Source organism: Schistocerca serialis, chromosome 10, assembly GCF_023864345.2.
Source record: "Schistocerca serialis cubense isolate TAMUIC-IGC-003099 chromosome 10, iqSchSeri2.2, whole genome shotgun sequence".
Classification (NCBI taxonomy): domain Eukaryota; kingdom Metazoa; phylum Arthropoda; class Insecta; order Orthoptera; family Acrididae; genus Schistocerca; species Schistocerca serialis.
In genome coordinates, this window is record NC_064647.1 from 34,028,006 (window position 1) to 34,041,640 (window position 13,635).

Here is a 13,635-nt window from a genome sequence, read left to right on the forward strand (position 1 = left end):
GATATATCCACCACCGTTTCTTCGCTTTTGTTGTGGATTGTGGTTAGAATCCCGGCGTCGGTTGCGGTGTCTCCGCATGGGTTTTTCTGTAAACTATATGGCCCAAGCTACCGCAGATGCAGTTTCCCAGGAGGAGGAGGGAGGTGGAAGATTAAATTTCCTTAATGCGCTAGTTTTCCAGAAAGAAGTTAGTAGCTGAGACCACACAGTTTACCGAAAACCTGTGCATACAGACCGCAATCGACACAGACTCTAACCACCACCCACAACAAAAGCAAGGCATCATAAAAACGTCGGCAGATAGAGCGACGAACACTTGTGAACCAGAGCTGCTTGGGGCGGAACCAAAACACTTCACCATTGGATTGCTCAAGAATGGTTATTTGTCCGCTGAGGTAAAAAGAGCATTAAGACCACCGCGCAAAAATCATAGCGGTGCACAAACGCCTTGGGATTTGAAGCTTTCCTGCCTTTCATTAAGGACGGTACTGACCGCATAGGAAAAGTCTTGACAAAATGCAAACGCAATGTACAAACCCACCTGGAAGATACTGGCTAAGGATGCTCGTAAACTGCTGGAAAGAGGAGGAATTTATAGGTATAATTGTGAGGAGGTGTAAGTGGTTACTACGAAAAGAACGGTCAAAAAAGACTGGACGAGCAAAGGCAAAAGGGAAGAGATTGACAGATCAACTGTTGCAGCAGATGCTTTGCAGCCAGGAAGCCACCGAATTCATTTTGATTGGACTCAAGTAGAGGCAACCACAAGCGGATACCATGAAATGCTACACAGAGCAGCCATGGAGATAGCTAAACACCGCTGGAATTTCAGCAGGGAGGAGGAGGGAGTGAAATCGAATGACAATAAGATGTGTACCAGTCTTCTACCATGGGGTGATAGCAACAGCAGACGACGCCAGTAGACAGCCAGTCGCGTTCGGTTATTCAAAGCATGTGACTTCACTGCACTGATCGGGTGCAAGTGTAAACAGAATTTTGCTGCCGTCAGTAGCGAGCTGGGGTGTGCATCCGACATTCAAAGAAGCTGTGGTCCTCCTCAAAAACGTCCTCCACAGATGGGACGAAATGTTGGGTTTTAATGTGAAATCCGTCCGACCACGGCATAATAGCCCAGAATATTTTATTAATTGTGATGTTACTTCAGTGGCTACAAAATCAAACCAGATTTAGAAAGAACCTGGCACTATTAGTCCATTTATCGGTGTGACGTAGTATGCCCTGTGGCCTGAATGCAAGCATTGATGCAGTTCAGAAGTGTGTCATAAAGACAGTGCATACTCTCCTGAGGTAAGCTGGCCCAAAACCAGAGTAACTGATCATCGACACCCTGGGTACTACCACTGGCACAGTGTTGCCATCCAAGCTGATCATACACGTGTTCCATAGCGAACTGATATGGAGTCTTTCTGGCCGCATGAGCATCTCAACATTACCCAGACTATTTATGGAAACACGTGTCATGTATGAACGAGCATTATCCAGTAGAAAAATAACACCACAGTACGAATGCCGTCCATGACCAGTCCGTGAAACCCAGTCACAACACTACTCCAAATGCAGCCATTTGTGTTGAGATGTTAACGACAGCCTACACATGAGACGGCAATTCCCTAATCTGTAGGCTAGCCACCAACCACTGGTGTGGGATGGCACAGAGAACTGCAAAGAGTTCGTTACTTACCACGAGGATGCAGGATGTGCGTGACATGCCGTAGTGTGGTCATACACTATTGGCCATTAAAATTGATACACCACAAAGAAATGTAGATGATAAACGGGTATTCATTGGACAAATATATTATACTGGAACGACATGTGATTGCATTTTCACGCAATTTGGGTGCATAGATCCTGAGAAATCAGTACCCAGAACAACAACCTCTGGCCATAATAACGGCCTCGATACGCCTGGGCATTGAGTCAAACAGAACTTGGATGGCGTGTACAGGTACAGCTGCCCATGCAGCTTCAACACGATACCACAGTTCATCAAGAGTAGTGACTGGCGTATTGTGACGAGCCAGTTGCTCGGCCACCATTGACCAAACGTTTTTAATTGGTGAGAGATCTGGACAATGTGCTGGCCAGGGCAGCAGTCTAACATTTTCTGTTTCCAGAAAGGCCCGTACAGGACCTGCAATATGCGGTCGTGCATTATGTATGGTTTCGCAGGGATCGAATGAAGGGCAGAGCCACGGGTCGTAACACATCTGAAATCTAACGTCCACTGTTCAAAGTGCCGTCAATGCGAACAATAAGTGACCGAGCCGTGTAACCAATGGCACCCCATACTATCACGCCGGGTGATACGCCAGTATGGCGATGACGAATACACGCTTCCAATGGGCGTTCACTGCGATGTCGCCGAACACGGATGCGACCATCATAATGCTGTAAACAGAACCTGGATTCATCCGAAAAAATGACGTTTTGCCATTCGTACACCCAGTTTCGTCGTGGAGTACACCATCGGAGGCGCTCCTGTCTGTGCTGCAGCATCAAGGGTAACCGCAGCCACGGTCTCCGAGCTGATAGTCCATCCTGATGCAAACGTCGTCGAACTGTTCGTGCAGATGGTTGTTGTCTTGCAAACGTCCCCATCTGTTGACTCAGGGGTCGAGACGTGGCTGCACGATCCGTTACAGCCATGCGGATAAGATGCCTGTCATCTCGACTGCTAGTGATACGAGGCCGTTGGGATCCAGCACGGCGTTCCGTATTACCATCCTGAGCCATATTCGGCTAACAGTCATTAGATATCGAGCAACGCGAGCAGCAATGTCGCGATACGATAAACCGCAATCGCGATAGGCTACAATCCGACATTTATCAAAGTCTGAAACGTGATGGTACGCATTTCTCCTCCTTACATGAGGCATCACAACAACGTTTCACCAGGCAACGCCGGTCAACTGCTGTTTGTGTATGAGAAATCGGTTGGAAACTTTTCTCATGTCAGCACGTTGTAGGTCTCGCCACTGGCGGCAACCTTGGTTGAATGCTCTGAAAAGCTAATCATTTGCATATCACAGCATCTTCTTCCTGTCGGTTAAATTTCGCTTCTGTAGCACGTCATCTTTGTGGTGTAGCAATTTTAATGGCCAGTAGTGTAGTTCCCTAAATATGAGCTTGGGCCTGAAGTCATACATAATGGCTGCTCACACCATGTCGCCAGGAGCAATATCGCAGTGCTTCTCCAAAGTACTGGATGAATTTGACCTCTCCCCAAGTCACCGTCATACTCACCAATTACGTTCATGTGGGTTAGAGCAGAATGGCGAGTCATCGGTGAACACTACGTGACGCCATACATCAGCAGTGCATGCTTCCCAGTCACGAGACCTCTCCAAAAGCAGTCGTGTCAGTGACTCCTCCACACGAGGCAGCAATTCCCTAAACCGTCTGCTGCCAGTCTATAGCCGACGGTTTGGGATCACAGAGAGTACTGCAAAGAGTCCACTACTTATTCTCAGATGCCACGAGCAAACGTGAAGGGCTTACAATGTGCTCTCGTGTCCTGACATAGGTGGGAGAGGGAGAAAAGTGGTTACTGGTCTGTCTGCGCTCCCGAGCGCTACAGAGCAGAAGGCAGAAGGACAAGTCACAGTGAAGACATTTGATTGTTTTCTTCTATCTGAGCTAACACTGGTACAGGCATTTACTAGAAATGCAGGTCGTGAGACTCGGTACGGAACTCGTTGTGGAGACTCTTGGACAATCAGGGTTTTGAAATACTTTTTATCAAGACAGGACTAACTAATACACTGGAGGCCAGTTCTAGCATTAGAAAAAGCATGAATGACACTGTTACAACAGAAGGCAGTGCAGACGTCCCGGGAGTGGATGCTAACCACAGTAGCAAACACTAGCACCGTCTTAAGGCAACAACTTAGTTGCAAAACAAAACATACTGAATGTGACACTGTTCACTGAGGCACTCCAAGTGAGAGAGCAGACTTACGCGGAGCTGGACCGAGGCTGGAGTCGTCGGACGCGGATTCGGCGCCCAGATCGTCTGACTGAGAACTCCGCCAAAATGCGGGATCTAGGGGTTTTAAAGAGTCGCGTGGGGGCACTGTTTTTCCCAGCTAATCCCGCAGGTCTCTTGCAGGTGCCTACCAATCGAGGTTTAGTTAGGTCCCCTCTACTGCTCCTAAGGCGGGGATGTTAATGCAGTTCCACTAACTAAGTCCGTATTTGGTATCAACATTGTTCAGCTGAAAGCTAAACGTAACTGCTCTGCCAAATAAGGCTTGCAACATTATTGCTATACGTCATTTAGCCCCGCCCCTCGGGCTCCCCGGTTTTTGGCGTTTTCACTCTCTTTCTAACCCTTGTGAGTCTACTGACGTTGCTGATCTCAGGGCTGGTATCAAGCTGGCTTTATACGCTAGTACGTGCCTGTTGGTTACAAAGTTCTACGGTGGCAACCTACCACAGCGTCTAGACGACGTATGAAGTTACATGTTGATTCCTTGAAGAGTAACAGACGCCATGGGACCGCGTCTGGGGGCGTCTGCATTTTCGCAAGGCTCTCCTCTTACTGTTTTTTTCATGTAACAATATATCTCCTAGTTTCGTCTGCCCTCAGCATCGTCTCTGCTTCCGCGCCTTGGAACGCCTGTCCTCCTTTCTCACAGCTTCAAGATAACACTACAGTAGCAAGGAATAATCAATATATTTGTTTTGATAGAGCATAGAGAAATTATGTGATAGAGAAACTTGCGTTCATTTGGTGCAGCCTCTGTAACAAATTACTATGTTTTCATCATTTTCTTCAGTGTGATCATATTCACATTCATGCGAACACCTGCAAGGAGGCATATCTCACTCACTCACCAGGCGTACAAATTAGATGGGTCGGTAAGAGACACACGTACTGTCTCTAATGCCGTGTATGACTTACCAGAGGTGTTTTCCGTTGGAGGAGTCGATTGACTTGTCGCCTTGTCATCAAACGTTTGCGGTTTCCATTCCAAATCCAGATCCTTTTGGCAGCTAATAGAGTAGTTGTGCAGAATCAACGGTCATAATAGGTCCCTTCCTTCAACTCGCTGTTGCAAACAGACGTTTCACCACGACACAGATACAAATCTGAATACAAAGAAAAGCGAAAAAAAGAAAAGTAATACACCAGGGCGGTTTGATCATGACTCGCCCGCGATGCATCCAACAAGCGAACACTTATCCACGATGCCACTTGTGTTCATGGCTGCGCTGTATTGCACTTCTTGGACCGTTCAGTGTTTCGATTTTAATTTTTTCACAGTTCAGTACACCTTCTTCATGCTTGATCTGTGATCACTTCTGGACAGGCTATCGACTTGGCCTCTTAGGGCCATGCCGTACTGGGATGCCACGGCATCTGTGCTGCCCGCCGTGGTGGTCGAGCGGTTCTAGGCTCTTCAGTCCGGAACCGCGCGACTGTTACGGTCGCAGGTTCGAATCCTGCCTCGGGCATGGGTGTGTGTGATGTCCTTAGGTTAGTTAGGTTTAAGTAGTTCTAAGTTCTAGGGGACTGATTACCTCAGATGTTAAGTCCCATAGTGCTCAGAGCCATTTGAACCATTTTTGAGCATCTGTGCTGGCAGCACGCGGACGCGGTCTGCCGGTGCGGCCTCAGCAGGGACGCCACAGGGGGCACTCCTTCAGTCTGCGCTCAGTGTCGGAATGGACGTGGGGGAGCTAGTAGCTGTGCTTTGTGTGCGTCGTCGACAGAGAAAGAGGATGCAGAGAAAGTAGAATTTCTGGACACACCCCTTCATTGCTGATCGTGATGTAAACGGATTATTTCATACACTAGACAATGATTTAAGAAATTACAGTGATAAATTTTTTAATTACGTGAGAATGTCAGTACGTGCATTCTACAAATTAGTGGAGATCTGCCGAGATGAACTGAAGAAAAAGGACACTGTTTTAAGGAAAGCCATCTCACCAGAAGAAAAGGTTTCGTGACATTAAGGTACCTAACTACCTTTCTACTCAGTAGCTAGTTATTTCTTTTATGCAGTGATTCTTCCAATTTGAGTTGTAACTGTATCATATACATAGAAGCGTTTATCAGTTTTAATCTGAAAAGTACTTTATTACAATATAAAATTCAATATTACAAATAAAACTTGAAACAATGTTACAATTAAACTTAAACCAATACTACAAATGAGACAAAGCATTATCAGAAAAAAAACCTTAAAACAAATCAACAACGTCTGACGACTCTGACCCATTAACATCACTTGCTTCAGCTGGAGACGTAACTGTGTAATTTTGTTCTGGAGGTGCATGTTGTGGATAGTAATTTACTGTGTTAGTAGTTTGCGACTGCAGTGGAGCATCAAGTACAGGGTGCAGGAAACTGTAGGACGATAATTTCCTATTGGCCAGTGTCCTGAATGAACATTACTCTGTAAATAGCGTGGTCCGTACTGAGCTTCATTTATCACACTCACTATTTTAATTTTCGTCTCCATTTTCCTTTCCTTGGGAATACCACGAAGGGGTTTTAACTGAGACAACAAAAACATTGTGTCTTCATCCTCTTCTGCTTGCCGCTCCCGTAATTGTCTTTGCTGAATACTCGCATTAAGTAGCTTAATCAGTTGGTCTTCGTCATCTTCTTTCCTCCTTTTTCTATTTCTTCTTAACGGAACCGCACCTGCACGAGATGCAGCTTCTTCTTCTTCATTTTCGTGCGGATCCTCAGCTTGTTCAGATTCCCTTATGCTGACAACGGTCTGAAGAAACGACAGTTGGTTAAAGTAAATGTATAGGCTCTTCCTTGTGGCACCCGATCCTGACTTTAAGGATTTCCTGTGTTGTAGCTCACGCGCAAAATAGCCTCTGAGGTTCTTCCACCTCTTCTGCAACGCCAAGCCTACAACAAAATATATGCACGTTTTGTCACCATTACTAATAATTGGTTAAAAAAAGGGGAGAAACTGGTCTTGAGTTAGTCGATAAGTACGATGTACAGTAGGTACTTTTCTACGATAAGCGACACTAAGGTGAATACCTATTCAATTTTGATGTACACATGCAAACTTGATAATGTAGACGCGAGTAAAGATCGAAAAGTGATGAACACAGAAAAATTAACTCTTGCAAGAGGCTTTGTATTGTTGGTTTTTGCGTCCTTTATAGCACAGCTTTTAATATTTCACAGAAAAGTCGTTTACTTTCATGTGGCATTTTGCCTGATATAAAAAGAAAACTAGTCATACGAATCACTTGTCGTACTCATTGTTGCCTAATTTATTACAGGTATCTGGCGACTGGCTGTTCTTTCATGGAACTGCATTACGAATACCGTCTCGGGCACACAACAAATACAGAAATTTTTCAAGAAGTGTGTATCCTGTTACGGCAGAAACTGTATGCAAGTAAAGCTATGCCGACAACAGAAGAATGGTTAAAAATAGCAAATACCTTCGAAAAGAATGCCAACTTTCCTAACTGCATTGGAGGAATTGATGGCAAACATGTACGAGTGATTAAGCCCGCTCACTCAGGTTCCTTGTACTACAACTACAAAAATTACTTTTCCATTGTTTTGCTCGCTGTGTGCGACGCTAACTATAACTTTACTTTCGTAGACGTCGGAGTTTATGGAAAAAGTAATGACTCGGCAATTTTCAAAGACAGTTTGTTTTACAAGAAACTGATGAACAATTCCCTAAAGATACCTAAAGCTTCACCACTGACAGAAAAAACATTCAGCTGTTTTTCCTTATGTGTTGGTAGGAGATCAGGCTTTTGGCACGAGTGAAAATTTGATGCGTCCATACGGTGGAAACAATCTTAGTTACGAGAAGAAGATCTTCAATTACAGATTATCCAGGACTAGGCGTTATGTGGAATGTGCCTTTGGTATCCTCTCCAACAAGTGGAGAATCTTTCATCGTCCACTAAATGTGGGCATTGGTTTTGCGCAAGATATAGTTAAAGCTTGTTGTGCTTTGCATAATTTTGTACGTGCAAGAGATGGATTCGTCTATGAAGACTCGCTTGAAGTAATTGGTTTTGGGAACAATGAATGTGCAGGCCATTCAGGCAGAAGCGGTCGATCTGCACTTGCAGTGAGAGACAAATTTTCAGAGTATTTTGTTAATCATGATCCCCTCAAGTGGCAATGTACTTAGGTTCAGAAAACCTTAGTAATGAAACATAAAATGTTTTCGAAGCACTTACCGGGTTCTTCCTTCACTTGAAAAGAAAATCTCAACAACTTGTTGCCAACACGTTTCTTTCAGTTCGCGGTTCGAATAATCGACGGATGATGTGTCCCAAATTACTGGTCTAGCCTGAATTTCACATATAAAAGCTTCCGTACCGAAAGTATCCGTGGTGGCACACATGCAAAACTGCAACAACAAAACTGAGCACAGGTGAGCGGCAGGTAGTGCGTGGCAGGTCTGCTGGCGGGAGCTCCCATAAGCCGCCGTGTGTTTCATTGGCAGAGGCTTGTAGCGGCGGGTCTGCTGGCAGCGCTGCCAGCGTCAGCTGGATGGATGCCAGGTGCGGGAGGCCCCACTGAGCCCAGTGTATTGTACCGGGCGTCTCTGCCAGCAGAGATGCCGTCGCATCCCAGTGCGGCAGGGCCCTTTACCACCAAATCTGAGCGGCGTGCGACGGGGAGTTTCCATTGTCAGTGGCGGCTGATTTAGTTTTCAGGTAGATGTGTTTAGGTTCGGCAAAGTAAGTAAAGACATATTAAGCAACTGTTCCGTATGCTTTTCAATTTTTCCTCTTTTCCATTTTTTTTTTTTTTTTCTCTTCATTTGCTCAATTTTTCTGCTGTCTGATTTGAAATTAATGTTTCCGTTTCTTGCCACCCCTAAAATTTTGTCGCCTTAGACGGCCCCCTAGTCTTGCGTAATGCTAGAAACTGACCAGTTCAAAGTGGACAAATGAGAAAAAAAATTGCTAGTCGACAGTTGTTAGTGACAATGAACCTACACGTAGTGTCAGTGGTACTGTGTGTGAAAGGATAAAAGTATTGACGAAAGTGTGGCAGTAACAAAAGGACATTGTTCCAGGAAAAAAACAACGCAGTTGTCAGCTACCATGAAACCAGGAATTTGCATGGATTGATTACAATAAGGTAAAAGATATTTTTTCTGCAATATTGGAAAAATTTTCGTGTGAGCTGGTTTTTCGAAGAAAAAATCAGAAAAGTTGAACGTCCATGAAACATCAGGCTGGCACAGAGAAGATGTACTGAAATTCAAAACCTTAAAATTGAATGTCCTTACAGAGATTTTTAAAAAAGCTGATACAAATAAAAGAAAACAGAGCTTATCAGTACATAGGCTTGCAATACGAAATACTGATGAAACAAATTCCTTTTCCAATGTATTATGCCTTCAGTGGGAAGATTGCCAACAAGTTTTAATGTGGCTACAGCGCAAAACTTATAAATCGTCATCACAAAATGCACAAAATGAAATTTTGCCTCTTTTAAATCATTTACTTCCTAGAAATTTGTTGGATGTTGTCAAAAGTGAATCGTATTTTGCAATCACAGCAGGCGAAGCAATTGACGTAGCCACCAAAGAACAATTGGTGTATAGTATTTGTTAATTCTGTGTTCCTCATACAAGAATGTTCTTCAGCGATATACTGTACACAAACTACTACAGTTAAGGCTTGCTATTTTAAGACGGTTTGATATGCCTGCGTCTAATTGTACAGGCCAATGCTATGACTGTTCTGCTAACATGGCCAGATTATATAATGGTGTCGAGGCTAAGTTTGTGGAAACTGAGAAGAGAGCTGCATTTGTGAACAACCTTGCACACTCCTTAACTTTAACCCTACAAGAAACTGTGAAAACAATCCTGGAACGCCATAATGCATTGAATGCTATGAAGGATTTAATAAATTTTGTTCGAGATTGACCGAAAAGGTTAGATCTTTTTGTTCACTTAACGGCAGATGCCTCTACAAATTTGCAACCATATTGTCCTAAAGGTGGTCCGTATGGTACTTGACAATGTCTTCATTTTGTCAAACTGCACACAACTTGAAGAACTTTTTCTAAGTGTTCCAGAAAATGACAGTTCAATCACTGGGATTTTTAATTAATATGCAGACTTTTGGTATCTTTTTAGTGTCATCAGTTCTTATAAAACTGCTTGGTCACATTCATACGATCAACATAGCACTACAGAGGAAGTCCCTGGCCAATAAGATGATGTGCACCCTTGTAACATGGATTAAATTTATGAGAAATTGTTTTGAATCATTCTGGGCTGAAACGACTTAAAAATGTAAGGACGTAGATGTTGATTAAATTGGATTAAATTTATGAGAAATTGTTTTGAATCATTCTGGGCTGAAACGACTTAAAAATGTAAGGACGTAGATGTTGATTCCCCAAAATTACCATTAAAGAAAAATCCCTAACAAACACGGTGACTCCGACAAATCATCTGCAGGTACATCCACTGAAGTGTGTGGTAAATATAGAAGATTTTATTGTCAAACAATGGATTCGTCCATCAACTTGTTGGAATCAGGCTTTGACACTCAATCATTTATGTTTGAAATCAATCTGAACATGTTTTCTTCCTCATAACAAACATTCATATCACCTTTTATCTTTCTACGAATTAGTTACAGTAGAACCTCACTAATCGGAACTCGGATGGTCCGACTCTCCGCTTAGTCCAGCCATCCAATTTACCTCGTTTGTTTACGTGCACAGGCCGCTGCTACAGTCAGGACTGGACTTTTATCGACAACTCATCGTCTACGATCTGGATCAGTAGGCAGTTGACCGTTGTTAGTTGCGATAGTCCGATCAGTTTTCGTATGAAATATTTTGTTTCTGACTCTATCAGTAAGTGTTATTGTCCATGTATTTGTGTTATAAATTAGAGGTAATGTACTTCTTACATATTAAAGTGTGTAAAACTAAACGTAAACATATATTCACAACCGAAGTTGAGCGCAATGGCGTGAGTGACTGGATCAGCTTAACTGTCGTTGACTGCACAACGAAAGCATAATTAACTGGTCACCAAACTGTTGACGCTGTAATTCGAACAACTGATAAGAACCGCAAAGATGACGAAGACAATCACACTATCGAATACAGGGGTTAAAAATGCATTTGATATAGGTACTCAGTACATCGAACAAAGCTCTACTTCTACCCCAATAGACATTGATCCTTGCCCAATACTGCCGCATCCTCTGCCGACGTAACTCCTTCCTTTCTTCTGTCCAGGGGGTACCTTTCCCTTCGGGGCTTTTCCTGAAATCCTCAGACTTCCTTCGAAGTGCGTCTCACAGACTGTCTTTTCTGGAGATCAGTTATTCCCCGCTCTGTAATGTCCTTTTCAGTTTCCGTCAGAACCTTCTTGTTTTGGCAGAAGCTGAACAGACAGTTTGTCAATCTGGTTGGAGGCAATCTTGCAACATAGGTATAGAAAGCTACACTTATTTCTCTTACACACTCAGAAAACCTCTCTATATGTTCGTAGTGCTCCGAGTTATGTCACTAGTGCTCCGAGTTATGTCACTAGTGCTCCGAGTTATGTCACCTTCTGAATTCCCCTCTTCTTCTAACGGGCCTAGGATCTTCCTGAGGATTCTCCCCTCTCTGACTTCCAGTTTCTCCATCAGACCTCTCCGATTCATGGAAAAACGCAGGGCTTCTGGTCGTACGACTAATGTGTAGTGCTTGAGTTTCAGGTTACGTGACAGGCATTTCTTGTTGTAGGTGTTCATAGTCAGTCGGTAGGCTAGTTCCAGTTTGTTGTCTCTCACGGATAATGAAGTTTTTTCTGATAAGTTGGGTTTAATCCATTCGACGAGATACTGATACTTCTCAGTAATTTTTATGTTTCCCTGGTCTAGTAACATCTCTCTGTTCGCTTCTTTGATGTTAATGAAGATCTCTGTTTTCTCCAGCTACACTTGAAGATCTGCTTTGGCTGCCTATTTTCTGAGGCAGTTTACCTGCATTATTGCCATTTCAATAAAATCAGCAATTAGTGTCATGTCATCTGCAAAAGCCAGGCAATCTACAATCAGTCCTTCGTTCTTTGGCCCAGGTAGACACCACTCTGAACACCCAAATTGGTCAGTTCCTTGCGCCATTCTCTCACAACATTTTCAAGAACACAGTTGAAGAAAAGTGGGTAGAGTCCATCCTCTTGCCTCACTCCAGTTTTTATCTCGAAGTTTTCTGAGATCTTACCTCTAAATTTGACCTTGGAATGGATGTTGGTCAAGGTGTCTAGAACGACTCTGCGGGTTTTGTTGTGTAGTCCTAGTTCCTGGGATATTTTGTTAAGCATTTTTCTATCAACATAGACCTTCCTGAAATCAACAAAGGTGACGACCATCTTGCAGTTTATCGCAGTATGCCTGTACAGTTTTAAGGCTGAGGATCTGTTCATCACAGGATCGGGTCTTTCTGAAGCCTCCCTGATATTCTCGCAGTTGACTGTCCAGCTGATGTTCTGCCCTTGTTAGTAACGCCTTCGAGAGAATCTTGTATGTTACCGGGACAAGAGAAATTCCACAGTAGTTGTTCAGATCAGCAAAATCTCCCTTTTCATGAAGTGGATGGATCAGAGCCGTATTCCAATCAGGTGGTAATTTCTCTGTTTCCCAGATTTCCTGGATGATCTTGATTAACTTGCCCACGTCATTGCTTCCAGCACATTTCCAGAGTTCGAAGCTGTCTTATTAGTCCTTAGAAGTTGAATGATTTGTCCAACTTCTTCGAATGACGGAGACGGTGAGTCCAGGTTTGGTGTGCTTTGTTTGTATTTGAACTCTTCGTTGGGTGTATCACAGTTGAGTAGGTTTTTAAAGTACTGAGCTACGAGGTGTCATTGTCGTTAAGAAAGTTTGCTTTGTGAGTCTATGAAGTGGAGGCTTGGTGGATTGCATTTTCTGAGTGTCTACTTGAAGGTTATGTAGAAATCTGTGGAGTTAGTGAAGTTCTCATAGATTTGAGTTAGTTGGTTTTGTGTGAAGGTCCATTTGGTTCCTCGAATTATCTTCACTGTAAGCCTTCTTTGTTCCAAAAAATTCGCCCAATTTTTCTTGGTTTTCTTACAATTCCATTTCACACAGTGTCTGCCTTTGGGCTATTGCATTGTCACAGTCTTCATTCCACCACCGATACTTCCTTCTTCTCGTGAAGCGACGAGTTCATTGGCTGTCTTCACAAGTCTCCTTCAGTTGGTTCCAGTTCTTGAAATCTGTACTGTACAGTCTCTGGCTTACTTCTTGTTTGTTCTTAAGTCGCCCAACGTCAAATATTACCATCTTGGAGGTTCTGTGTACTCTAGTGTTTCCCAGGCTGCGGTCTCATTTTGATCTTAGAGAGGTAGTGGTCTGAGTCCAGATTGGTACTTCTTAATACCTTCACATTTTGTATTTCCTTTTGAGATTTTCTTGAAATGGCCACGTGATCTATCTAGAATTCACTCAAGTTGGTGTAAGGTGAAATCCAAGTCTTCTGTTTCCTTGGCAGGTGTTTGATTGCTGTAGACTTCATAACCAACCCAAAAGTCCTGCACAGATCCACCAATCGTTCCCCATTGCGGTTGGTTCTCAAATGTGCTGGAGAGTTGCCCACTATATTTCTGT

At 43.5% G+C, this 13,635-nt stretch overlaps 1 protein-coding gene across 1 annotated transcript; it reads right to left on the reverse strand.

Annotated features, from left to right (window-relative positions):
- Positions 1-6,183: 6,183 nt before the first annotated feature.
- LOC126425208 (uncharacterized) lies at positions 6,184-8,446 on the reverse strand. The gene is made up of 2 exons (XM_050088164.1): positions 8,212-8,446; positions 6,184-6,933 (listed from the first exon to the last, which is right to left on the reverse strand). The coding sequence occupies exons 1-2, from the start codon at positions 8,376-8,378 to the stop codon at positions 6,324-6,326; spliced, it is 777 nt and encodes a 258-aa protein (XP_049944121.1). The 5' UTR covers positions 8,379-8,446; the 3' UTR covers positions 6,184-6,323.
- Between the last annotated feature and the right edge of the window lie 5,189 nt (positions 8,447-13,635).

Coding starts and splice junctions, on each gene's coding strand:
- LOC126425208 (XM_050088164.1), bottom strand. CDS start 8,378: ATGTGTGCCACCACGGATACTTTCGGTACGGAAGCTTTTATATGTGAA. Junction 6,934..8,211: donor TCAAGTGAAGGAAGAACCCG/GTAAGTGCTTCG, acceptor ACCAATTATTAG/TAATGGTGACAAAACGTGCA.